General features: G+C 43.4%; 1 protein-coding gene across 3 annotated transcripts in view; it reads left to right on the plus strand.

The window, feature by feature from the left end:
* The window catches only part of med12.L (mediator complex subunit 12 L homeolog), a 38,086-nt gene that overhangs the window by 505 nt on the left and 11,074 nt on the right, over nt 1-26,507 (plus strand). For all 3 annotated transcript variants that reach the window (XM_041572679.1, XM_041572680.1, XM_018229734.2), the window contains exons 2-20: nt 3,228-3,332; nt 3,460-3,651; nt 4,653-4,812; nt 5,032-5,204; nt 8,023-8,133; nt 8,217-8,471; nt 10,527-10,673; nt 10,788-10,887; nt 10,972-11,108; nt 11,280-11,411; nt 11,502-11,631; nt 17,997-18,226; nt 24,219-24,299; nt 24,903-25,067; nt 25,149-25,293; nt 25,379-25,491; nt 25,691-25,834; nt 25,957-26,120; nt 26,266-26,397. In XM_041572679.1, coding sequence (XP_041428613.1) covers nt 3,228-3,332; nt 3,460-3,651; nt 4,653-4,812; nt 5,032-5,204; nt 8,023-8,133; nt 8,217-8,471; nt 10,527-10,673; nt 10,788-10,887; nt 10,972-11,108; nt 11,280-11,411; nt 11,502-11,631; nt 17,997-18,226; nt 24,219-24,299; nt 24,903-25,067; nt 25,149-25,293; nt 25,379-25,491; nt 25,691-25,834; nt 25,957-26,120; nt 26,266-26,397 — 2,816 coding nt within the window. The remainder of the gene's footprint in view (nt 1-3,227; nt 3,333-3,459; nt 3,652-4,652; nt 4,813-5,031; nt 5,205-8,022; nt 8,134-8,216; nt 8,472-10,526; nt 10,674-10,787; nt 10,888-10,971; nt 11,109-11,279; nt 11,412-11,501; nt 11,632-17,996; nt 18,227-24,218; nt 24,300-24,902; nt 25,068-25,148; nt 25,294-25,378; nt 25,492-25,690; nt 25,835-25,956; nt 26,121-26,265; nt 26,398-26,507) is intronic.

Raw genomic sequence — 26,507 nt, forward strand, 5'->3', positions numbered from 1 at the left:
TCCACTGACTCAAACAAAGCACAATAAAGGGGAGAAGCTGTATCTCTTGTGGGCTGTTTAAAGTTTGGGGACACAGAAAAAATGCAGCATTAACAAAATCATTATTGTTATTTATAGAGCACCAACATATTCCCCGGTGCTATGAATAAAGGGATATAACAATTCCTTTACAGACATAATAATACAGCAGGGGGAGGGAGGGCTCAATCTGAACAGGTAGGGCCAAACAAGACACAAGGGGGTCATTTATCAACACTGGGCAAATTTGCCCATGGGCAGTAACCCATGGCAACCATGGCTTTAAAAAGATATTCACTGATTGGTTGCTATGGGTAACTGCCCATGGGCAAATTTGCCCAGTGTTGATAAATGAGCCCCAGTGTGTGCTAGTATATTAATATAGAAAAGAAAAAGAATTGACCTATTGCTTTGCACCTTCCCATCCCTCTTAGTCCAAAAGCACAGTCATATGTCTACCCCACAACATGTGTTAAAACATAACTTTTAATAAATATCATTAAGAAAGGGAAAGAAATCCAGATTAACACCATTAAAAATACATTGGGTACAGGGAGGCGAGATGCCACAGGATAGTGGGTTTAAAACAAATCTCTGCGGCAATATATATGCCGAACAATCCCACAAAATAATATGGTGGCGTGTTGTTGTGTACTGGTATCAGCCTTATTTACATAGACAATGGTAATCCACCATGCATAGCATCTTATACATTTAATTCGATATTACCGCAGCATATAACTTCTAAAATATATCATAGCAGACTGCTGCGTTTCGACCAAAAGAGGCACTATCTAGGTGCGACTAGATTTATTGCGGCGGTAGCAGAAGTAGGTTCCGTTTTCCAACCATTCCGAACCAGCCCCTTCACCCACAGTATAAACCCTCCTAGGTACTGGAAGAGGTAATAAAGTGCAGCTCTAAGCTTGCTGCGGCGATGAACTTATGATTCCATTTACCCACTATTGCCAAGCCAACCCCGCAGTGAACACCCTCCCGGTCGTTAAATAGGAGCAAAAAATATACCTCATTACTCCTTACTTATTGTGCTAGTTTATTAGCAAGGTAAGTCAACAAGGTTATTGCCTGTGTTCATCTAGAGGTTAAATCGGTAATGCCAGGTTGTCTAGGAGAGTGGGTCTAGTGAATATGGCTTGTTTTTGTGATATGAGTTGTAGGCCAGAGGTTGCAAGGGAGTTAATATGATATAACATAAGATGCCCAGGACCATGAAAGAGCTGATGGTCCTATCTTATGGAAATAAAATAATTGCTCGCAAGAAGCATGGCAATTAAAGTAATATCACTGGTGGATGAGTTTCACAGCAAAAAAAGCATACTGTATTTATATGGGACAAAAATAAACGGCTTCATTTTTTGAATATATATTTTTGTAAAGCCTGTTTGTGTACTCAGCTTTACGTGAAACCTGTACAATAATAGGACCGATGGGGATCAGTACAATGATAGAATATAAATCAATACAATTACATGTGTGATTAAGTGCTCCAGTGTCTGTATAGTGTATAATCTAAGTGGGTGACTAAATTACAGACAAAAATAGGACAGTATGTGATGTAATTATAGTGATTGAGGTATTGTCACGTAAGTGAAAGTTGCTCAGCTATGCCTTGTGTAGTGTCGACTACAAGCTGCTTGCCCCACTGCCAGGGAACTGCATACTTCACAAGAAATTGCGAACAAAATGCGTTTCTTCTGAAGATTGAGACAGATGTTAGAGGCAGTGTTTATGTTTAGTTTTGAAGAGGCTGGAGGAGGATTCACTCCAAAGGAATGTGGGGATGGAATCCAGATTTGTGGAGCAGGAAGAGTGAGAGGTTTAAGGCATGATACAGCAGTGCATGTGGGAGAGGTGACCAGACAGTGACTTAAACGAGAACTAAAGCTTAATGACATAAGGAGGATATGAATGTTGTATATTATTTTGTTGGCTTCTGTACCAGCCCACGTCAACCACAGCCCTTTAGCAGTAAAGATCTGTGCCTCCAAAGATGCTCCAGTAGCTCCCCATCTTCTTTTCTACTGATTCACTGCACATGCTCTGTGCTGCCGTCACTTACTGAGCTTAGGGACCCACTCATAATATACAGTACACATAGAATAGAAATGTCTCAATAAAAGGCTGATTAGTAATTAATACATATAATTCTACATGACGGCACAGAACCAGTGCAATTATCACCAGAATGTTATCAGCCCTGTAAAATCATCTTATATTACAGGCAAACCTTTTTTTTCTGCTTGATAATTTGCTATAACCACTCAATTTAGCTTCTCAGCAGTTGCTCAGAGACCACTGAGCATGTGAGTCCACTCAATGTTGGAGTGCTCTACCCCTGTATTCCCCCTTTTCAGGATCAGGTGCCAGACAGTATATTACCCACCCCCAAGATGCTGACCCACTGTGACAAGTTTGAAGTCCTGGATAATTGCTGCTGTTGAGAATCCAAAACTTTAGGCTGGTGCAATAAGTGCATTATATAAAATATGGCATTTTTAGGGTTTAGTTCTCCTTTAAGTGGAAAGGAGAAGTCAGACAGAAATGTATGGGGAATTGGAAATTATATAAATGGAATTCTAAGAAAGGAATGGCTTAGAAACGCATGAGAATTAATTTGTCAGTTATTCTTTGCTTAATACATAGCCATTATGACAGCAGCAGAGGTGTCTTCTATTTTAGATGAAAAGAGGAGATATTCTAGCAGCCACTGTTTTTAAAGGGGCAGTGTATCACCTTTTTCATCATGAGTGCAATGAAAAGGGCTTGGGCTGAACATACTTTTTTGTCTGTTGTTGGAATTAGGAAAAATCTATAGAGAGAGTATGGGTAGATTGTATAGAAAAGTTGGCCATTAATATGTTTGCTAGGGAAAAGTGCCAAGATAATGGTAGAGAAAGGAAAGTGACAAAATACTGCTTATAGATGGTTCAGGGGAAGATTGAAGGGTGATGTAGAAGTTGGTTATGCAAAGGCTGGGTGGAGGAGGACAGTGATGAATGGAGGCTGTACATTTGTTGAGGGTAGAAGGGATGCTTGAGGCAGGTTGGCAAGCAATGTGTGGAGACTAGGGGGATGTTGGCCAAAGAAAAGTGGAAACTAAGGATTGAAATGTATCTGGGTTGCCTGAAAAATGATTAAAACCTATTATGATACTGAAATACGGAATGTACTGTTATGTACTCTTACAGGATGAACTTACAGCTTTAAATGTGAAACAAGGATTTAACAATCAGCCAGCTGTTTCGGCAGATGAACATGGCAGCGCTAAAAATGTCAACTTTAACCCTGCTAAGGTAATTTCTCCTATGGGAAGAGAAGAATCCTCTGTACTAAACCAATTTCAATTGCCTTATTTCTTTCTGGGTTCTTCTCTCAGTCTTTACTACCCCCAAGAAATGTAACCCTTTTCTGCATTTTTAGATCAGCTCTAACTTCAGCAGTATTATGTCAGAGAAGCTGCGTTGCAACACTTTGCCAGACACTGGCCGCAGGAAACCGCAGGTCAATCAAAAGGACAATTTCTGTCTGGTCACTGCTCGCACTCAGAGTTCTATCAACACCTGGTTCTCTGACTTGGCTGGTACCAAGCCCCTCACGCACCTCGCAAAAAAGGTGAGCAACGGGGTTGTATAATGTTCTACGCATTTCTATATATATCTGTGAATAGGCATGTGTATGTATGCAATGTGGTGATCCAAGTCCTATTAATGGCGTTTACCAACTCTTGCTCAGCAGTTGCCTCTAAGGTAATGCAGATTAAAATAGATCTGTACTTCCTTGATACTTGTATGTAGTTGGTAAGGCTAAGAGTGCCTGCTGCTATAAACAGACTCTAGCTTGGAAGAGTCCTGTAACCCCTTGGATGCCTACATTTGCCAAATAGACAAATATCTGAGTAACTAGATGATTATTTGATAGATATACACATATTTTTAGATTATAAGCCTAACAGGGTGTATTAAAGGCTGTAATAATCACAGCAACATTCATGGTGCTGCAAAGGTCTTTCCTACTGTAACTGTTGATCTGTTGTGACCATGCTGCTACCAGACAAACATCAGACCTGACTACGCTAGTGAATTGCAAAAGCAATTGAATGCCTTCCGGCATCCAGTATATGGTGGACGATTACCTTTTCTTACCTGTTTCCACTTTCTTATGGTGTTGTTTACAATCATGTTTTAAAATATCAATGGCATGGACACCAAGTTTATGAGGGCAGGGGTTATGATATAATTTCCTCTCATGCAAATTGCATGTCATTCTTAATTTGCAAAAGCATTTCTACAACTTGGTACCTAAGAATAGATCACAATGGCAGATATGTGCTTCAGGCCTGCTCTAGCAATTGAAACACTTCATATAGCTATTCCTTCTTTCTTCAGTCTTGCACTATATCCATCAGCACTTCCCATGCAGACATTTCCCTTGGATTTTCTAGTCTTATTAAGAAAGTCACTGCTGAAGCATGCAGTGAGGCAGATACAGCACTTGTCAGTGCATTAAGAAAAAGCACAACAGCTTTGTTTTTACATAAATAAAAGAAAAAATATTTTCAAGTATGGTACCCTGATACATTTCAAGCATCTCTTTTCTTTTTTCATGGCATGCAGGTACCTATATTTGGAAAGAAGGAGGAAGTTTTTGGATTCCTAGCTCGTTTCTCTGTGCCTGTGATGAGAGCTGCCTGGCTCATTAAGATGACCTGCGCATATTATGCTGCCATTACAGAAACCAAAGTGAAAAAGAGGCACGTCATGGATCCCATCATAGGTAAGTTGTATATCACTGGGTAATAGAGGGACATGTAGAATGAGTGATCTGTATGTATCAACAGTATACAGCAAAGTGAGTGATCTGTGTGGATCAGCTCCAGAGTTGAGTGATCTGTCTGTTTTGCTGGATAAATATACGCATGTATAGTTTTGCCCTGATTATTAAGAAAACTAGGAACAAGGTGTTCCTGAAATTCTTCAATTTTCCTTTTTGCAGAGTGGACTCAGATAATCACCCGATATCTGTGGGAGCAGCTGCAGAAGATTGCAGATTATTATCGTCCGGCTTTGGGGGGCTGTTCGTCTCCTCCAGGTCCTATGCCACTAGAGGTGGAAGTAGCTCTAAAGCAGTGGGAATATAATGAGAAACTAGCTTTGTTTATGTTCCAGGTGAGGACATTTTTGTACCTCTGTCACATTGTATGCTTTGGTGCTTTTCTGGTGCTGCCTTCCCAACTCCAGAAATTCTGCTGTGTTCTGTGAGTGTATTAGTTGGCATTTCAACGATTGTACAGTGGCTCACAGTGGTGGAAAAGGCTTGTGTGGTACTGGCTATTACCTGCTATTAAGCAGAGGTTGCGTCACTGTTTCAGTAGTAAGATTCAGCAATAACAATAATAGCAAGGAACAGACTTGGTGCTGATTCCAGTAGCAAAATCAAGTTTTACCCAATCGGTGCTAAACTTGTGCGACTTGTACAACTCATCAGTGTGTTTTAGATAAACCGCAACTCTCCCCAGTGATACCAATGAGTTCAATAGAATATATACTATATACAAACTCAAACAATTCAATGTGGCATTTACCAGGTTAGCGCTGCTTTATATCCGAACACCACACACTTTAAAAATATTAAAAATCAATTCCCAAGTTTATTTAAATATTTACAAGATCATCTTAGGGGGGAACAGTCAGCAGTACTAATCAGATATTACTATGAAATCCACTTGACACGCTGATTATGTGACCACATTTCTCTTAAAATTATCAGGAAAAGATAAAAACTGTTGCACAATCCCTTACAATGTATAATTTCTATGTTTTTATATGCATATAGGGTCACTGTCTGAGTTCCACTTGTAAATCGTTTACTTTGAAAGTTTAATATAACACTAAAGAAACCCCCTGTAAATAAATCACTTTACCTACATAAAAATCGTTCTTCCGGTCGTGGTCTGTAAGTTAAAACATTTTAAACGAGGGAGCTCCGCTTCTCTGTTCCCTGCCGTGCGTAGTTTGGTAAGGCTCCATCCAAACATTGGGTCCTGCATCATCATCATGCCTAATTTTCCAACGGGACTCGGGCAGAGTGCACTTCTACGTTTTGTGCTTTCTGAAGAATGCCCCCTAGGGGTTCCGTATAGTTTTAAATAACCTAATCTCTTAACCCTTTACTTCCCATCAATTGGACTGCTTATCCCATCATGCTCAACTTGCCCACACCCACAAGTTCTATGCCAGGAAAACATTACATTTACAAATCATAATACCCAATTGAACATTCCAAATATTACTGCATACACCCCAATTGAACATTCCAGATATTACTGCATGCACCCCAATTGAACATTCCAAATATTACTGTATACACCCCAATAAAACATTCCAGGTGATAACATCCACCATTCCAGGTGCTGCTGCATAAATGTAGAAGATTCTTGACTTTCCAAAAAGAGTAATACCTAAGGGGCTATATCAGTTTCCTGAAATAATCATTTTATATAGATAAAGTGTTTTGTTTACAGGGGGTTCTTTAGTGCTATATTAAACTGCAAATTAAAGGCTTTTATAAGGTAAACTCTGTGAAAGTGACACTATATATAAATATAAAAAGTGTTTTATGCCACTAAATTCTGTGTGCAGGAAATCCACATTGTAAGAGCTGTGATTGTGCAACTGTTTTTATTTTTCCTGATAATTTTAAGAGAAATGCTGTCACATAATTGGTATGTGAAGTTAATGTCTGATTAGTACTGATAACTGTTCAACCCAAGGATCGTCTTGTGACTATTTAAAGGGGTGGTTCACCTTTAAAGGGCGTGTAAAGGCAAAAAAATGAAATCCCATTTTTACTTTAATGAAAAAGAAACCCATCTCCAATATACTTTTAATTTAAAAATGGGTATCGTTTTTATAAGAAACCTGTCTGTATGCAGTGAAATTATCCCTTCATTTACTACTGTGGATTGTAATTGTCAGACGGTCCCTAACTGCTCTGCAGGGAAACAATCATACTTATAAACAGCAGGGGGAGCCCCCGCCTTACTACTCAGACATGCAGAATACAAGCAGCTTTGTTTGCTTCCCTGTAGAGCAGTATTTGTAGATTTGTATTGGATTTTATTTTTGCCTTTACCGTTTCCAACTCCAGCTGCAGGGACCAAGATCATGGAGCCAGATTTAAACAGATAAACTGGGATTCTTATTGAAGGGTTATTTGGAGAAAATTTGTATTAAACAATACAAAAACTATAAAATCCACATTATATTACATGGCAACACAGGACCCAGTGCAGTCTGGATATTCTGATTATTAATCAGTCTTGCTGTATTGGCTTCTGGCAGATATTATTTGACTTGTGCTGTTTTGATAATTTATGACGATCCATAAGTAGCCCAGACCACACTGAGCATGTGCACAGTCTTAGTCTTGCAAAGATGTTTAACAAAGTTACAAGATGGTGACCCCTTGTGGCCAACTTTGAAAGCATAAATCATTTGTTTAATTAGGCTTGTGGTGCAGTAAGTTTGTTTAGTATACAAAATACAACATTTATAGCCTTATTCTATTTTAGACTTTACTTCCCCTTTAACTTTTAGTATCTGATAGAAATGCTAATTCTAAGCAAATTTTCAAATGCTCTTTATTATTTATAGTTTTTTAATTATTTGCCTTCTGACTCTTTCCAGGTTTCAAATGGGGATCATAAATAGTTGTCTGCCTCACACTTACAGCAATAAAATCCCAGCTACCCATAAAGATAGTCGCATAAAATACTAGAGCTGCAGAATCTTCTCAGGGAAAACTGTGGGCACCAAACCAAAGCACAAGCAACCAAGTCACACATTTTCTAGCATAATAAGCAAGAGATGCACATTATTTTGTTATTGCAGAAGTAATATCTGTAACAGATCCACTAATACTGATTACAGGTAGTCATCTATTCATGTCAGGGGATATCAACAGCTATTCTGTTTATTTATGCAGGATGGAATGTTGGATCGGCACGAGTTCCTCACATGGGTCCTGGAATGTTTTGAAAAGATCAGACAAGGAGAAGATGAGCTCCTGAAACTATTGCTTCCACTTCTCCTCCGGGTGAGTATTTGTAAGAGTTGTCGAAGTGTTGACATTTATTATGTCTATTGCATCTTCTTATGACCGTTCCTTCCCTGCTTCAGTATTCAAATTCCCTGGTTCAGTCGGCTTACCTCTCCCGACGTCTGGCCTATTTCTGCACAAGGCGGCTTGCACAGCTGTTGGAGGGCAGTGGGAGCCACACAGGACACTTAATGACAGCACAGACAGGCACAGCTTTGCCTCCAGCACCTGCACCACCTCCACCTTCAGGATCAGCTCCTACCTCCCCTTTCAGTGATCTTCTGCAGTGTCCACAGCATAGACCTCTTGTGTTTGGGCTAAGCTGCATGCTGCAGGTATGAATGTTTTTGGTTTTTTTTAACTTGTTTTTATTTATTGTAATAACATAACAATCTTTACATTTCAGGTATACAAATCTCAAAAATAAGTCATAAAGATTCATGTAGATACATCAACAATATATAGTAACATTTCTAACTTCAGCTGTTCTTAAATTCTTATTAAGACCTTATGAGGAATTATAACTTATATGAAGGTAATACTCTGTTAATTTGATGACTCCTGGGGAGTGCGTAGTCTGGTTGTTTTCGTTCTAGCTGTAAAGTTCTGAGGTATTGGGACGATTCCATGACCAATGGGTGGTCTCTTAAAGGAATTCTGTCATGATTTTTATGATGTAGTTTTTATTTCTAAATTACACTGTTTACACTGCAAGTAATTCACTCTACAATATAAAATTCCATTCCTTTTTAATTGTTATATTGGTGTGCAGGCGCCATCTCTGGTCAGTGTGCCTGGTCATGTGCTTTCAGAATGAGCCAGCACTTTAGGATGGAACTGCTTTCTGGCAGTCTGTTGTTTCTCCTACTCAATGTAACTGAATGTGGGACCTGTGTTTTTACTATTGAGCGCTCTACTTATATCTACCAGGCAGCTGTTATCTTGTGTTAGGGAGCTGCTATCTGGTTACCTTCCCATTGTTCTGCTGCTGGATGGGGTAAAGGTGAAATCACTCCAACTTGCAGTAAAGAGTAACTGAAGTTTATTAGAGCACAAGTCACATGACTGGGAGCACCTGGGAAACTGACAATATGTCTAGCCCAATGTCAGATTTCAAAATGAAATAGTAAAAAATCTGTTTGCTCTTTTGAGAAATGGATTTCAGCGCAGAAGTCTGCTGGAGCAGAACGGATAAAGGGCTTGTTCACCTTCAAACAACTAGTTGTTTTCAGATAGATCACCAGAAATAACGTCTTTTTCCAATGACTTTCTATGTGTGACTGTTTTTTTAATATTGAAGTGTAAAGTGTATTTTTCACCTTCTGAAGCAGCTCTGAGAGGGGGGTCGCTGACCCCGTAAACTGTTTTAAATGGATAGATTTAGTTGATACATTGCTTATCTTTGTCCCTGCTGAGCAGAATCACTGGGTGTCATTACAGGCAGCTGTTAGAATTGATACAATAGTTGCTAATACTCCAGAAATACTGCTGAAAAATGTATCAACTAATTGTTGTATAATTAAGCTGCCAGACTGAAACATCAGAGACACAAACTAAAACTTAAAACTTTTGATTTTAGAAAAACAGTAAAAAATAAACTGGGATTCTCAATGAAGGGTTATTTGGAAAAACTTTGTATTAAACAATACAAAAACTATAAAATCCATATTATATTACATGACAACACAGGACCCAGTGCATTCTGTATATTCTGATTATTAATCAGTCTTGCTGTATCGGCTTCTGGCAGGTATAATTTGACACACTGAGCATTTGCACATTCTTGGTCTTGCAAAGATGTTTAATAAAGTTACAAGATGGTGACCCCTTGTGGCCAACTTTGAAAGCATAAATCATTTGTTTAGTCTTGTGTAATTAAAGTTCACTTTGCTTGACTAATGTTCTAAAATAGGATTTTTAAAAGAAATTTGGGTGACGGTCCCCTTTGTTAGCTTTTGGGGCAGCGGCATCTAAGACATTTATTAGAGGAGAGATTAGCTATTTTATGTCTTCTAATTGGGATAAGATATGAATTATGAAGAATTTGGAGAGACATTTCTTGATATCTGCTTGTTGGGAGTAGTCTCATAATATTTGTATGTTTTAAGATTTCTGGTATTGTGGTGTTTGGGATCTTAATGACCCATGTGGAACTAGATCTTTCTTCATTTTCAGTGTCAATTAGTAGAATATGCTTTTTTGGTATTACCCTTTACCCATCTGTGCATTCTATTTAATGTTGCTGTCATTGCTTAGCAAGGATGATTATATGTGTAGAAGATCACATTTTCCATCTCTAGAAGGCACACAACACCATCTACAGTATTTTGTGTGGCATCCACCCTCCAGCAAACTTTATATAAGGTTTGTCATCTTTTCTCTCTTTACAGAGTATTGTCCTTTGCTGTCCTAGTGCATTAGTGTGGCATTACTCTCTAACTGATAACCGAATAAAAACTGGGTCACCTCTGGACCACCTTCCCATTGCACCCTCCAGTTTGCCCATGCCCGGAGGCAATTCTGCCTTCACACAGCAGGTAAATATTAGTACGCTCCATTGTCTTGGGCATTTCCCACCTATGAGCAGCAGTTGAAACCAATTCCCACTCCTTGGTTGCTCTCATAACGTGTTACATGTGTATTTTTTATAGGTGCGTAGGAAACTGCGGGACATGGAGCAGCAGATAAAGGAGCGTGGGCGATCGGTGGAGGTCAGGTGGTCATTTGATAAATGTCAGGAGGCCACTGCAGGTACATCCGTTAATACCGACTTGCTATTTGTTTATAGAATTAAACCCTTGCATGGCAATCCTTCTGAGTGGTTCCTTCTTCCAGGTTTTCCTATTGGGCGGGTCCTTCATACTTTGGAAGTGCTAGACAGTCACAGCTTTGAGAAATCGGACTTTAGCAACAATCTGGATTCTTTGTATAACCGGATATTTGGACTTGGCCTAGGCAAAGATGGGCATGAGGTAAAGGGCACGATTGATGGGACTTGCCATATAATATGGCCCAAGGTCTTTAATTTAGGACTTTATGCCCATGCTTCCTTTACATATGTTTACATTCTTTATATGGATGTTATCTGCTTTTCCCACTGTTGTTTTTTTTTTTCTCCTCTGATTACTTTTTTTTCCCTGTAGATATCACCTGATGATGATGCAGTAGTCACTCTTCTTTGTGAGTGGGCTGTCAGCTGTAAGCGTTACGGTCACCACCGTGCACTTGTGGTGGCAAAGTTACTGGAGAAGCGGCAGGCGGAGATTGAAGCAGAGGTATGCCTCTAACCTTTTTATAGTAAAGTTAAAGGAGACATCATTTTTCTGTGCATGTCTCATGTACTCCGTATTACCTTGTTTATTCAGCGATGTGGAGACTCAGAGGCTGTTGATGAAAAGGGATCTGTATCTTCTGGGTCTCTGTCTGCTTTGAGCGCACCCCCTGTGTTCCAAGAAGTCCTGCTCCAGTTCCTTGATACACAGGCCCCTATGCTAAGTAAGTAAGATTGAGGTGGAATAAGTTATGCTTGGTAGATTTTCGTATTTTTTTTTTTTTTTTGTATCCTCCCTTTTATTGCTTACATATGTAGTTTTCTTTCTCCTCCTTTGTTCTTAAAGGGGTTGTTCACCTTCCAAACACTTTTTTTTTTTTCAGTTCAGATTATTCACCAGAAATAATTTTTTTTTTTTCAATTACTTCCATTATTTATTTTTTACTGTTTTTCCAAAATCTAAGTTTAAAGTTTAATGTCTCTGGTGTTTGAATCAGCAGTTCAGCAGCTCAGTAATTCAGGTGCAGACTATAAATTGTTACAATTTTGCAAATACATTTCTCTGTCGTCTTAGGGGGACACAGGGACCGATGGGGTTAAGCTCCATCCTCCAGGAGGCAGGACACTTGAAGTAATTAAAGGGGCGTGGCCAACGGGCTTTACCCCTCACACTGTACATTCCTATTCAGTTTTTTAAGTGTCCTGCTACCGGGAGGCTGGATCTGCGTTTGACGCTACGTTCAGCTCTGTCTGATACCCTGGGTGAGGCCGAAAAAGCAGGGTTACCTGTTTTTTGTATGGCAGCCCCCTACGTGGTGATACACACCGGGGTCATTCTCTAGCATAAAGCTATACAGACCACCTAGACGTTGCCTGTACTGCAGAAACCAGTACAGAGGGTCTAGCCGGTGTGGGGGGAAAGGTAAGTGGCATTTTACCTGTTAACAGGAACGTTGCCTAACCTTGGTTTCCCCCCCATTGCCCCCCCCCTCCACTTCCCCCCCCCCTGACCTCCACCGACGCTGCCCTTCTGGGGTGCTGGCCACAGTATCCGCTCTATAGCCTGTGTGTGTTGGGCGCATGGTCCGTCTTCTGTGTCAGAGGATGGAAGCGCTGGTTGTGCACTTACTTGCGCTGAGCCGGGAGCGCCTGAGAGTGGAACGCATATGCGTTCCACCTTCTGATTCTCCGGCGGCCATCTTTTTTCGGCGCGAATTAACGCGCTGGTGCGCATGCGCGCACGTATTGGAACGCATACATGCGTTCCAGGCGGCCATTTTATAGCATACAGCGCAACGATAAGCACGCTACTGACAGGCTCTCCAAGAGAAACACTTTCTGTGATCTACTGGCGATACCCCACACACTATACCTTCATATATAACATGGCAGAAGGTAGGCCAGTGGGAATATTCACGAGGTCGGGGGGGAAGGTCCCTACTTCAGCACAGGTGAGATACCTTGCTTGTACAAATTGTCAGAATAAGTTTTCAGGGGGCCAGGGGGAGTCGCTGTGCAGGTCTTGCACGCAGGGGCAGGGTGCAGCCAGCGCCTCAGGGAGTATTCCACCGGCACAAGTGGAAAATTCTCCTAGAAGTGACACAGAGGAACCAAATCCTAGAGTTCCAGTTGAACCTCCGCCCCCTCTATGGGCTGTTCAATTGTCCCAATCCCTAGCATCTCTACAGGGGTTACCTGCCATTGCAGACAACCTAGGAAAGGCTCTAGTCAGACTTAGTCACAAATCCAGTACTAAACGCAAACGGTCAGATGACACAAAAGATGATGATGCCAATTCTACTAGATCTGATGAGTCATCTCCTGAGCGACAATTATTTCATTCTGAAGGTGAAATTGATTCTTCTGGGGCTTCTTCTATGGGTGAGGAAGACTATCAGGATGAGGGCAGAGACCGTGAAAATTACACGATGTAGACAATATTATCAAGGGCGTGCTTGAGGTACTGAATATTTCTCAAAAGCCCAAACAGACTGATAACGCACCTACGCTATTTAAAAGACAGCATAAATCAACAGTATGCTTTCCAGATAATGAGCAATTACAGAGTTTGATTCAGGAGGAGTGGAATTCCCCCGAACATAAATTTCAAGCTACCAAAAAATTCTCAAAGTCATATCCATTCCCAAAGGAATTGGTGGAAAAATGGTCTAACCCACCGGCAGTTGATGCTCCAGTGTCTAGACTTTCAAAATCCACCACTCTTCCAGTCACTGACTCGGCAGCATTCAAAGACCCTTCGGACAGAAGGCTCGAAGGTTTTCTAAGGGCAATTTACACCTCTGCAGGGTCGACGTTGCGTCCCTGTTTGGCATCAGCATGGGTGTCCAGAGCTATTCAAGCATGGTCTGAGGGCCTAATTAAGGACATTCAGAATGGAACGTCCAGACAAGAATTGTTATCCTCTGCTCAAGCCATAGCTGAGGCCTCTAGTTATCTCTGTGATACCACTTTGGATACATCTCAAATCACGGCGCGCACTTCAGCTTTATCCATTGCAGCACGCAGAACACTGTGGCTCAAAAATTGGTCTGCGGACCTTAGTTCCAAAAAGTCATTAACTTCACTGCCCTTTAAAGGTCAACGTCTTTTTGGAGAAGAGCTGGAAAAGATCATCTCGCAAGCAACAGGGGGCAAGAGCACTTTCCTACCACAAGCCAAAAGCAGAGCGGCCGCTTCACATAGAAAGGGGAAATTTTTTCGTGGCCACAGCGGCAGATATACAAGACGTAACAGTTCCCCTCAAAGATCTCACTTTCGACCTAAATCCAACGATAAAGGTCGGCCAACCTGGAAGACCAATAGACCTCACAACAAGCCCTCAGGAGATAAGCCCACGTCAGTCTGACGGGGCATTCCCTCCGGAATCGTTGGACTGGATAGGGGGCAAGTTACTTCGATTCCGGGAGGAATGGACCCGGCATTCTACGGATGCTTGGGTCAAAGAAATTGTGACGGAAGGATATCATCTAGACTTCACAACTGTTCCACCCAGGAGGTTCCTCATGTCCAGAGTACCCCACAACCCTCAGAAGGCAAAAGCCTTTCTACAGTGTATAGACAAGATGGAGAGATCCGGAGTTGTAGTTCCAGTACCCTACACGGAGAGATTCTCAGGGTTTTACTCCAACCTGTTTACAGTACCAAAGAAGGATGGGGGACTACGGCCAGTACTAGACCTCAAGGGTCTCAACAAATTCATTCGGTCGATACGCTTCAAGATGGAAACGTTGAGGTCGGTAATTCGGGGGATGGAACAGGGTCAACTGATGATGTCCTTAGACATCAAAGATGCCTACCTACATGTACCGATTTGGCCTCCTCATCAATGTTATCTCCGATTCGCATTCAAAAACAAGCACTATCAGTTCGTGGCGCTTCCGTTCGGACTATCGTCCGCCCCCAGAGTGTTCACGAAGTTAATGGCTGTAACAGCGGCCACGTTGAGGCTACAAGGGATTTCAGTGACCCCCTACTTGGACGACCTCCTCCTGAAGGCCAGATCAGAGATGAGGGCCAAGGAGGATTTACAGAAGGCGGTACAGTTGTTACAGGACTTCGGATGGACCATCAACTGGTCGAAGTCCAATCCCCACCCCAGCCACAACATGTTGTTTCTGGGTCTGGAATTCAACACGATTTCGCAGACTGTAAGTCTACCCGCAGAAAAACAGATCAGGATCAGGGATCAGGTGCGGTCACTCTTATCCAGCCAATGGATAACGGTGCACAGGGCAATGCAAGTTTTAGGGATGATGGTGTCGGCCATCGAGGCGGTACCTTTCGCACAAATACACCTTCGACCGCTTCAAGCAAGCATTCTTACTTCATGGAAAGGGGGTCCGCTATCTCGACTCCTTTCATTATCACAACCGACAAAGAAAGCATTGCGGTGGTGGCTGAGTCCGAAGAACCTAGCAGTAGGTCAATCCTGGGCAACCCCGAACTGGGTTGTGATATCAACGGATGCCAGTCTTCAGGGATGGGGTGCGACTTGCTACAATCAGTCAGCACAAGGTCTATGGTCTCCCGAGGAATCCAGACTACCGATAAATATCCTAGAACTAAGAGCAGTAAAGCTAGCCCTAGCTCAATGGACGAGACAGCTTGCAGAAAAACCAATACGCATTCAAAGCGACAACGCTACAACGGTAGCGTACATAAACCGTCAGGGAGGCACGAGAAGTCGGGCAGCACTGACGGAAGCAAGACAAATTCTACACTGGGCAGAGATCAATTCAGTACAGCTATCTGCAATTCACATTCCGGGAATATCCAATACAAAGGCAGACTTCCTCAGTCGAAATCATCTGGATCCAGGGGAATGGGAACTACACCTAGAAGTGTTCGATCAACTCACGAATCAATGGGGCATTCCCAGCATAGACCTAATGGCTTCCAGAAGCAACCGAAAAGTAACAAGGTTTTTCGCCCGCTACAGGGATCCGTTGGCACTGGGGGTGGATGCCATGACCCAGCACTGGAATTTCAATCTAGCTTATGTATTCCCTCCACTTCCTATGCTACCGAGAGTGCTCAAAAAGATCAAACAATCTCAATTGACGGTAATTGTGGTAGCACCATACTGGCCTCGGAGAACGTGGTTCACCGATCTACGGGAAATGTCAATCGCTCAGCCAGTTCGGCTGGAGTCCAGACCAGATCTTCTGCAGCAGGGGCCCATAACACACCACAACCCCGGACTGTTCTCTTTGACGGGATGGCTGTTGAGATTTCCATCTGGAAGAGCCAAGGATTAGATGAAGAGGTCATACCTACCATGTTGAAGGCTAGAAAAGCATCTTCGTCCAGGTCTTACCACAGAGTTTGGCACTCGTACTACAATTGGTGTAAGGAGTCAGACTTTCCTTTCCTTGAACTACAGTTACCACGAATACTTTCCTTTCTGCAACAAGGTTTAAAAATGGGCCTCAAGCTTAGCTCCTTAAAGGTTCAAGTGTCGGCTCTGTCAATCCTCTTTCAATCTCGCCTAGCGAATGAAGATATTATACGCACGTTTCTGCAAGGAGTGGCACACATCATGCCACCATTCCGCCCACCTGTGGCAGGCTGGGACCTCAATCTAGTGCTGGAAGCATTGCTCGATCCACCGTTTGAACCATTAAGTTCAGTCTCTGATACATGGATTACTTATAAGGTGGTTTTTCTGGTGGCAATTTCATCTACTAGAAGAGTATCGGAACTCAGCGCCCTTTCATGTGAACCTCCATACTTGATATTCCATAAAGATAAAGCTGTTCTCAGAACGTTACCGACGTTCTTGCCCAAGGTTGTTTCTGCATTTCATGTGAACCAAGAAATCGTAGTTCCTTCTCTCTGTCCAGATCCGAAGAATGATAAGGAACGCCGACTACACAAGTTAGATGTTGTCAGAGCATTGCGATGGTATATTGATCGTTCCAAATCCTTTCGGAAATCCCCTGCTCTGTTCGTTCTTCCATCTGGTCCCCGCAGGGGTCAGCCAGCTTCTAAGTCGGTCTTGTCTAGATGGATCAGAGAATCGATTAAGCAAGCTTATTCTGCAAAAGGAAAACCTCCTCCAGAGGGACTCAGGGCTCACTCTACCAGAGCGGTGGGTGCTTCCTGGGCATGGCGTAACTCAGCTTCCTTAGAGCAAATCTGTAAGGCGGCTACCTGGTCCTCTACTCATACATTTGCCAAATTTTACAAAGTCGACACATATTCTTCCGCCGAAGCTTCTCTTGGACGGATGGTGTTGCAATCCGTAATCAAATAAATTCATATATGTATATACAGCTCGCTCCCACCCTGCTGTTGTTGGGACTGCTTTGTTAAGTCCCCATCGGTCCCTGTGTCCCCCTAAGACGAAAGAGAAAACAGGATTTTTGTTACTCACCGTTAAATCTGTTTCTCTGTAGTCGAAAGGGGGACACAGGGCTTCCCGCCTCGGCGAGCTGGTGACCGCTTGGTCACGTTTGAATAGTTCCTTGGTTTACTTTCTGTCTGTTGATAGTTTTAATACTTACGTTAGCAGCTTTGGAACAAACTGAATAGGAATGTACAGTGTGAGGGGTAAAGCCCGTTGGCCACGCCCCTTTAATTACTTCAAGTGTCCTGCCTCCTGGAGGATGGAGCTTAACCCCATCGGTCCCTGTGTCCCCCTTTCGACTACAGAGAAACAGATTTAACGGTGAGTAACAAAAATCCTGTTTTCTCAGCAGCATCTCTGGATTATTAGCAACTATTGTATCAATCCTAACAGCTGCCTTTAATGAAACCCAGAGATTCTGCTCAGCAGGGACAAATATAAGAAATGTATCAACTAAATGTATCAATTTAGAACAATTTACAGGGTCTGGGACCCCCCCTCCCAGGACCCCCCTCCTCCCAGAGCTGCTTTAGAAGGTGAAAAATGGCACCTTACACTTTAATATTAGAAAAATGGTGACGCATAGAAAACAGAAAGTAATTGGAAAAAGTCGTTATTTCTGGTGATCTATCTGAAAACAACTAGTTGTTTGAAGGCGAACAACCCCTTTAAGCACCTTTTCCATTTGAGCCCACCTGAGTGTTTTTTTTCTTCCACCAGCGGATCCAGCTAATGAAAATGAGCGTGTGGAATTCTATAATCTGGTGCTGCTATTTTGTGAGCTAATTCGACATGATGTTTTTTCACACAACATGTACATGTGCACATTGATATCCCGTGGAGATCTAGGGCTCGACCCACATGCACCCCGACCCCGCTCCCCATATGAGGACCCGTCTGATGACACTGACCGCAAAGAAGGAGAGGCCAATAGCAGCATAAAATTAGAGGTATGAAAATATACAGTGATAAATCATGAAAATGACCAAATGCTTAGCAATTTTGGAGTGTTATTCCATTCTAGTAAATGCACTTTTGTTCAGACAGTAAACGTATAAACATAAACTAAAACGTTCGCTAGTAAACACATAAACGGAAAGAATAACTTGCTGTAAGGGTGATAACCAAGAAAATATAGCGTAAGCATTCAACCTAATTTCATTTACAACAAGTTTAGGTCAAAGCTTCCATCAAGCCTTTTCTTGTGGCAGAGATCATTTACATTTTATCTGTGTCGAATTGCGGGTGACTGCTTTTTCCCCTGTGTCTTCAACATGGCTGTGATAAAGAAACTAATAAATCTTCAGAGCTAGCAGTAGTTACAATAGAGCAATGCCCCATTGGATTCAGACGTGTGTGCATTATTTATCTCTTCTTTTATCCTCATTTTTCGCACATCATGTTGGGAGGATCTATGGGTATAGCTTCCACAACTGCCATGGGTTGTACCACTTGCATGTATTACTATACCTTCTACTGCTATACCTACTTTATTCCAAGAAAGGAGTTCAGTGTTTCCGTAAATGAGATAAGTTCATCCAGATAGGTCTGAAACGGTTGTATACATCTTTAGGCAGATGTTGGCTGCATTCTCTGCATTGCCTGTCCCCTTGAAGGGATTTCTCACTGGTGCGTAAAGCTCCCTGAGGCGTTGGACACAAAGCCACTTTGCTCATTCTCTACGCCAGACATCAAAGGGGCTGTCCAGAAGCAGTTGTCAGAGGCCCCATCACATTCCTTCTGTTCCACTTTTTTTTTGCTTTTATTGTGAGTTGAATTGCTGCTTGAAAGCCTTCCATTACCCCTTTCTCTGTCATCTCGGGGACACCCTCGGGAGGCAGGACACTTGTAGTAATTCTTTAGGGGCGTGAGAGAGGCACCGGCTTAACTCCACACTGTATTGCACATGGGGTGATTCCTAGGAGCAGGGTTACCTGCATCCTTTAGAGTGAACTCCCTATGAGGGAAATCCTACCGGGGTCATCGCCTAGCCTCACTGGGCTATAATGGCCACTGTACTTTTCCTGGCAGGGATGCAGAGAGAGGGGGGGTATGTTAGCCTTCAGTGGAATACATACCTTTCTGCCCTGCGCTCCAGCTCGCATAACTGGGCACAGTACTCAGAAGTGCAAGGGGTTCCATAGGGGGTAGCTGACCATCACTCCCTTCTTGGCTTCACCATCTGGGGCACCCCCACCGTTTTCTCCCACACGGCAGCAGGCTCCTCAGGGGAAAGAAGGCTACACAGCAGCGATAATAAGGGGGACTCAGCTTCTCCGTAGCACTCTTCCCTACTCTGACCTGCCTACCAGCAGGTACCACAGAGACTTCGATATGGCAGAAGGTAAATCCGGGGGCTTATTCCCTAGGACGGGGGATGGGGGGGGGGGAAGCAGCAGCTCAGGTGACTTATTTTGCATGTACAAAATGCCAGTCAAAGATTCCAGGGGGTCAAGGTGAGAACCTCTGCAGATCTTGTTCCAAGGGGCAGGGGGTTGTAGCCACCCCAGGGGGTATACCTACTCCCATGCCAGCTCTGTCTGGGAACCCCCCCCCCCCAGAAGGCATGTCGCATGAAGGCGCTGCAAGCACCTCCTCAGAACCACCAGCCCCTCTCTGGGCTATACAGCTTTTGCAGTCACTGGCTTCACTGCAGTTTTTACCCACCATTGCTGATAATTTAGGCAAAGCACTAGCCAAGCTTGGCCACAAATCTAGTGGGAAATGTAAAAGAACAGAAAGTCCTAAGGGGGATTTGGCGAACCATACTCCGGTGGATCAGCAGCCTTCTCACTTGGAGGGGGAGCTCCCTTCTTCCAACGTCTCCTCAGGGGAGGAGGAGAAAAATAAGGAAATGGCCAAGGGGCGGGATGTCCTGCATGATATCAACAACATTATCAAGGGAGTACTGGAGGTACTGAAGATCAGTCAATCAGCGGACCAGCAGACACAAGCTGTGAGTCTATTGAGGAGACAACACAAGTCCTCAGTATGTTTCCCATCACATGAGTAACTTATCGGCATAAAACAAGTGGAGTGGAATTCACGCAGCCAAGCAGAAATTTTCCACATCCTATCCTTTCCCCGGGGAGTTGGTGGACAAGTGCCGATGCCCTTAATAGTAGATGCTCTGGTATCGAGATTGTCTAAGTACACAGCACGGATGCCGCAGCATTTAAGGACCCCTCTGACAGACGCCTCGAGGGATTCTTGAGAGCAGTGTATTCTTTTGCTGGTTCAACACTGTGCCCAGTACTAGCTTCTACCTGGATAGCTAGAGCTCTACAAGCATGGTTGGAATCCTTACTGAAGGACATCCAAGAAGGAGACCCCCAGATCTGACCTCGTATCATCCGCATAATCTATTGCAGAAGCTTCAGCCTATCTGTGTGATGCGCCACTGGACACAGCACAGATTACCACCCGTGCATCTGCACTATCCGTAGCAGCCTGCAAAGCGCTATGGCTCAAGAAATGGGTAGCTGACATCAGTTCCAAGAAGTAGTTGGCATCACTCCCCTTCAAAGGACAGTGTCTCTTTGGGGAAGAATTAGAAAAGATCTCCCAGGTTACGGGGGTAAGAGCACATTTTTCTTCTCAACCCCCCAGAAAATTCCTCATGTCCAGAGTTCTGTGTAGTCCTACCCAGGCTCAGGCCTTCAGAAATTGCATCTTCAAGATGGAACAAAATGGAGTGATCATACCAGTGCCCCTATCAGAGAGATTCTCCGGGGTTTACTCCAATCTTTTTCTGGTTCCGAAGAAGGACGGCTCATTCAGACTAGTGCTGGACCTGAAATTTCTCAACAACCACATACGATCTGTACAATTCAAAATGGAGACCCTACGATCAGTTATCAAAGTCTGTACGAGTACAAAGCGACAACTCCACTACAGTCGCTTACATAAACAGCCAAGGAGGAACCCGCAGCAAGGCAGCTGTAGTGGAGGCCCAGCAAATCCTGAGTTGGGCAGAACTAAATGCAGTAATGTTGTCCGCCATTCACATTCCAGGAGTATCCAACACGAAGGCAGATCTCCTCAGCCGGCATCAACTTAAGCCAGGAGAATGGGAACTTCATCCGGAGGTGTTTACGGAACTCTGGAGACACTGGGGTCAACCCCAGATTGATCTAATGGCTTCCATAGCCAGTCGCAAGGTGGCAAGCTTCTTTACTCGTTATCCGGATCCGATAGCAGTGGGGGCGGATTGTTGGCAATTCAACCTAGCTTACGTCTTCCCTCCTCTCCCCATGTTACCTCAGGTTCTGAAGAAAATCCGGCAATCGCACATCACAGTGATTGAAATAGCGCCTTACTGGCATTGGAGAACCTGGTTCTCTGATCTTCAAGAGATGTCGATAGCACAACCAGTTTGTCTAACTCCCAGGAACGACCTTCTACATCAGGGCCCCATACTCCACCACAATCCAGGTCTCTTTACTTAGACGGGATGGCTGTTGACGCAACCATTTGGAGACGATGAGGAATAGCGGAAGAGATCATCACCACAATGTTGAGGGCGCACAAACCCTCATCTTCTAAGGCTTATTACAAGGTCTCTGGATTGGAACTGCTGCAAAGAGGCACAATTGCCTTTTCTGAAATAGTGTTCCAAGAGTTTTATCCTTCCTCCAGCGAGGCCTCCAGCTGGGCCTTGAGTTAAGTTCATTGAAGGTACAGGTTTTAGCACAGTCGGCTCTATTCTTGTTGCGTCTTGCCCTGTATGATTCGGTCCATGCCTTTCTACAGGAAGTGGCTCACGTTGCCCCACCATTTCGCCCACCAATTCCAGGATAGGACCTCAATCTGGTACTAGAAGCTCTACTGGACCATCCCTTCAAACCCTTGGGGACTATCTCCGATAAGTGGCTCATCTGGAATGTATTGTTTCTGGTGGCAATTTCATCAGCCCGGTGGGTTTTGGAGCTAGTGCGCTCTTGTGCGATCCATTATTCCTACTCTCCCACAAGGACAAAGCAGTGTTACACACAGTCCCATCCTACCAAAGGTGCTGTCTGGATTTCACATGAACCAGGAGATTGTGGTGCCATCCCTGTGCCCTGAACCAAAGAACTCTATGGAACGACGACTTCACAATCTAGATGTGGTCATAGCCCTCCGTTGGTACCTGGAGAATTCCAAGTCCTTTCGACGTTCCCAAATGCCATTCGTGGTACAAACTGAATAGGTGATTAAGCCAGTGCCTCTGGCATGCCCCTTTAAATAATTATTACAAGTTTCCTGCCTCCTGAGGGTGGAGATTAACCCCAGTCGTTTCCTGTGTCCCCCTATCGACTACAGAGAAACTGATTTAACGTTACTATCTCTCACGTCTACCTGGATTGAAACAGGAACTGTGGGTATAGCTTTCACCACCAGAAGGCAGGACACTGTGAAACCTTCTTCACGTACCACCAAACACATTAGGCTTTCCCCCACGTGGGATCTCTTTTCCGGGGCCCTATAGCACTGACCACCTAGCTCTGTCTACACTTCCCTGAAGCAACAGATGGCTAGTTGGAAGATTGCTATGGAGTTACTTCCCATTGGGTATTATGACTAAGTGTTCATGCAGTTGGAGTGCCTCTATGTCAACCTTTGTGGCATTTGGCAGACATTAATAATTTAACAAACACTTGCCATCAGGACACAGGAACCCGATCCATACGGAAGTCCCTGCTGCATCCAAAGCAGGCACTTCTGCTTCTGGGGAGACTGCACCCTCTGGCTATCCTTCCAGGAACAACTCCAACCCTATACCTTCAGCTTCTGCATGAGCTCCAATGTGACCCTTGACTGTCACCAGGCCAGACTGCTTTGTCTGACAACATTCTTAGATGGGTGGCATCCCTAAATAAGCTGCTAGAGAGACCAGATGCCCCAATATCAGGCTGCTGGATTTGGCTTGGCTATTGAATGCCTAATTCTTAAGCATGAATCTTTCTTAGGTTCTATCAGCAAACCATGTGCAGTGGAACTGCTGTCTCAACCATTATCCATCTTTTCAAGATTTTTCAATTCCTTCAATTGTGGAGTTATTCCAATCTGGGTTAGAATTTGGCCTGTCCTTGGGTTAAAGGCTAAAGCTGGCCATAGACTCAAAGATCCGCTCATATGGCAACATTGCCAAACGAATGGATCTTTCCCCGATATGCCACTAACGGCATGGCTATATCTGGGGTAATTCGAACGTTCGGCCGTATGGTCGGTCGACGGGTAGGTCGGGTGAAAATCAAACCTTCCCTGATCGATATCGTGACCATATATTGATAGGGAAGAACCATCAGAAGCCCCCATACACGGGCAGATAAGCTGTCAAATTGGTCTATACGACAGATATCGGCAGCTTTATCTGCTCGTGTATGGCCACCTTAAGATCTCAGCCCTCTCTGACCTTTTTCAGGAACAGCTTTGCCCTGCTCCCAGATGCTCTATTCATTCAGGGCACTGCTTATGTGGTTCTCCCTTTCAGTTCCCATTATCCCAGTTTTTTATGTCCCCACTGTTCCTGTGTCCTCCAAGATGGGGGGGTTGGAGGAGATTTGGTGATACTCGCCATTAAATCCTTTTCTTTTTAGTCTTTTCGGGGACACAGAACATTCCTCCCTCGGAAAGTGAAGCCCCCGTTATTTTTTTAACCATATTTCTTTAAAAGTACATATTTCTCATAACTTTTCATGTTGAGATTCCATGTTCCTGGCTTTGCAATTTAAAATTGCATGAGTGAGGCTGTGTTTGGGGGTATAGGGGATAGCTGCAGAGGGAGGAGTCTTTTTTTACTAGTGTCCTGCCTCCTACTGGTGGAGGCTATACCTGCAGTTCCTGTCCCCCCCCCCCCAAGAGATTGAAGAGATAACAATTTAATGTTGTTTATTTTTATTTTGTTCTTCCATTCTGATTCAACTGAAAGTTTCTTGTTTTTGTCTCTGTTCCTGTCAGGATACCACTCTCTCAGAAACCATGGATATTGATCATGGCTCTGGGGCTTTATTTGAGGACATGGAGAAAAGTGAATTCCCGGTAACTATCCTGATTTTTATTTGTTTGTTTGTTTTCTACCTGAGATTGATGGTATAACTTGTGATCACTGGGGCTTCCGTGTTTTTCTGTGCTGGGTTCTTTAAAAGGCATCTGAGCTTAGGCATGTGTTATATCTGCTCCAACCCCTGTATAACTTGTTCTTTGCTGTTTGTGGAAGGGAGGTAAATGAAAGATGGCTTCCATGCTGAGATAGATTTTGAAGGGACAATGGCACAAATAAGGCTTCCAAAACATTTCAGATTTTGTCAATTTGTGTAAATTTTATTGGTAGAATAATACAAATGTCGAAAGACGAATTTGGGCTTTTCACATTAAATATTTGTCAGTTTCTGTTAGCAATTCATCACTCAGCTGGGTTTTTCCAAGATTGATTGTCTAACATCCTCAATCCTTTATCCCATAGTAGCTGGAACAAGCTATGTACTTATAGATCTTATGTTATCGGTGTGATTTATGCTACACTGTTAATATGCAATTGCATAAATAGGAAATGTATTTTTACTTCATAAAGCCAAAGACTGGTCTTTTTAGTTTTGCTTTTTGTGCCTTGCTTCTAATTACTGCTATTCTCTGTTCTTTCAGATGTTTTCCCCTGCCATGCGTTGTGAGGGGCGGAGCCCCGGTCCCGAAGACGGGGACCGAGATTCCCGCCATACAGTGAAAGTCATGAATGGGGAAGGACCTCTTTCTGCACTGTATGATCAGCCCCGGCATATACAATATGCCACACATTTCCCTATCCCACAGGTAGGTTGCTCTCTCCACCTAGAAGTGTTTTCCTGCAGCATGCCACAAATATTACAAAACATTCTTTTCTTCTGTGCCAAGGAGGAGTCGTGTAGCCATGAATGTAATCAGAGGCTTGTTGTTCTTTATGGTGTGGGAAGGCAAAGAGATGATGCCCGTCACATAATCAAGAAAATTACACGGGATATCCTAAAGGTGCTTAATCGCAAAAGCACCTCTGAGACAGGTTAGATGTTGTTCAAAGGGGAGGTTGCAGAGATTGAGAAGCAAGTAGATGTACTAAAGCTGACACTCTCTCTTTCGTGGAATAGATGAGGGTCAGCGCAGACGCAGGGCAAAGCCTGAAGCATTTCCCACAGCAGAGGAGATTTTTTGCCGCTTTCAGCTACTCTCACATTTCGATCAGCACCAAGTCACTGCACAGGTATGAAATGTGGGTTTGTGGTTGCATAGGCATGTGTATGCCATGAAACCGAAATCTGCCCAGTTTGGGGCCTACCTAAACATATATGCATTCTCTACCTAGCACTGGATAGATCTGACTAAATTTCTGGTAGATTCTTCAACTAGAACTTTTGCTGCCATGAGTAAATGTTTAGCCATTTTTTCTTCCATCTTCTCAGGTGTCACGGAATGTGTTGGAGCAAATTACGAGCTTTGCACTTGGTCTCTCCTATCACCTGCCCTTGGTGCAACATATCCAGTTTATCTTTGACTTGATGGAATATTCCTTAAACATCAGTGGTCTCATTGACTTTGCCATTCAGGTATTGTTTTCTGTCTGATTTTTTCAGTTTTGTGTTAGTTTGTATTTCTCTGTGGGATTCTAAATTTGGATTTCTATTGATAAAAATTTTCCTTACTGGTGTCTTTCTGTTTCTGTTTGCAGCTACTGAATGAGCTCAGCGTGGTTGAGGCTGAGCTCCTGCTGAAGTCGTCTAGTCTGGTTGGCAGTTACACCTTGGGTCTGTGTTTGTGCATTGTTGCTGTTCTGCGTCATTATCACACTTGCCTGATTCTCAACCAGGAGCAGACAGCCCAGGTCTTCGAAGGGTAAGATCTTTGCAGGGGGGGGGGTGCTCTGGGAAAATGTGCAGCTGCATGGCAGGGAAAGGATTGTTGGATTGATTTATGGATACTATGCAAGCTGTAATGCAGTTCTATAGTCCAGTGTCATGCTCATATATGTTTCTTGCAGGTTGTGTGGAGTGGTGAAACATGGAATGAATCGTTCAGATGGCTCATCTGCTGAGCGTTGTATCTTGGCATATCTCTATGATTTGTACACATCGTGTAGTCACCTAAAGAGCAAGTTTGGGGAGCTTTTCAGGTCAGTTCACACTCAACCGAAGGCAAATATTTCTGCAGTTGTATTGTTTTATTGTGCTTGGATTTAAATTTGAGTTACACTTTGCTTTATGGAACATGTATGCTTTCTTT

The sequence above is a fragment of the Xenopus laevis genome, chromosome 8L, assembly GCF_017654675.1.
Source record: "Xenopus laevis strain J_2021 chromosome 8L, Xenopus_laevis_v10.1, whole genome shotgun sequence".
Classification (NCBI taxonomy): domain Eukaryota; kingdom Metazoa; phylum Chordata; class Amphibia; order Anura; family Pipidae; genus Xenopus; species Xenopus laevis.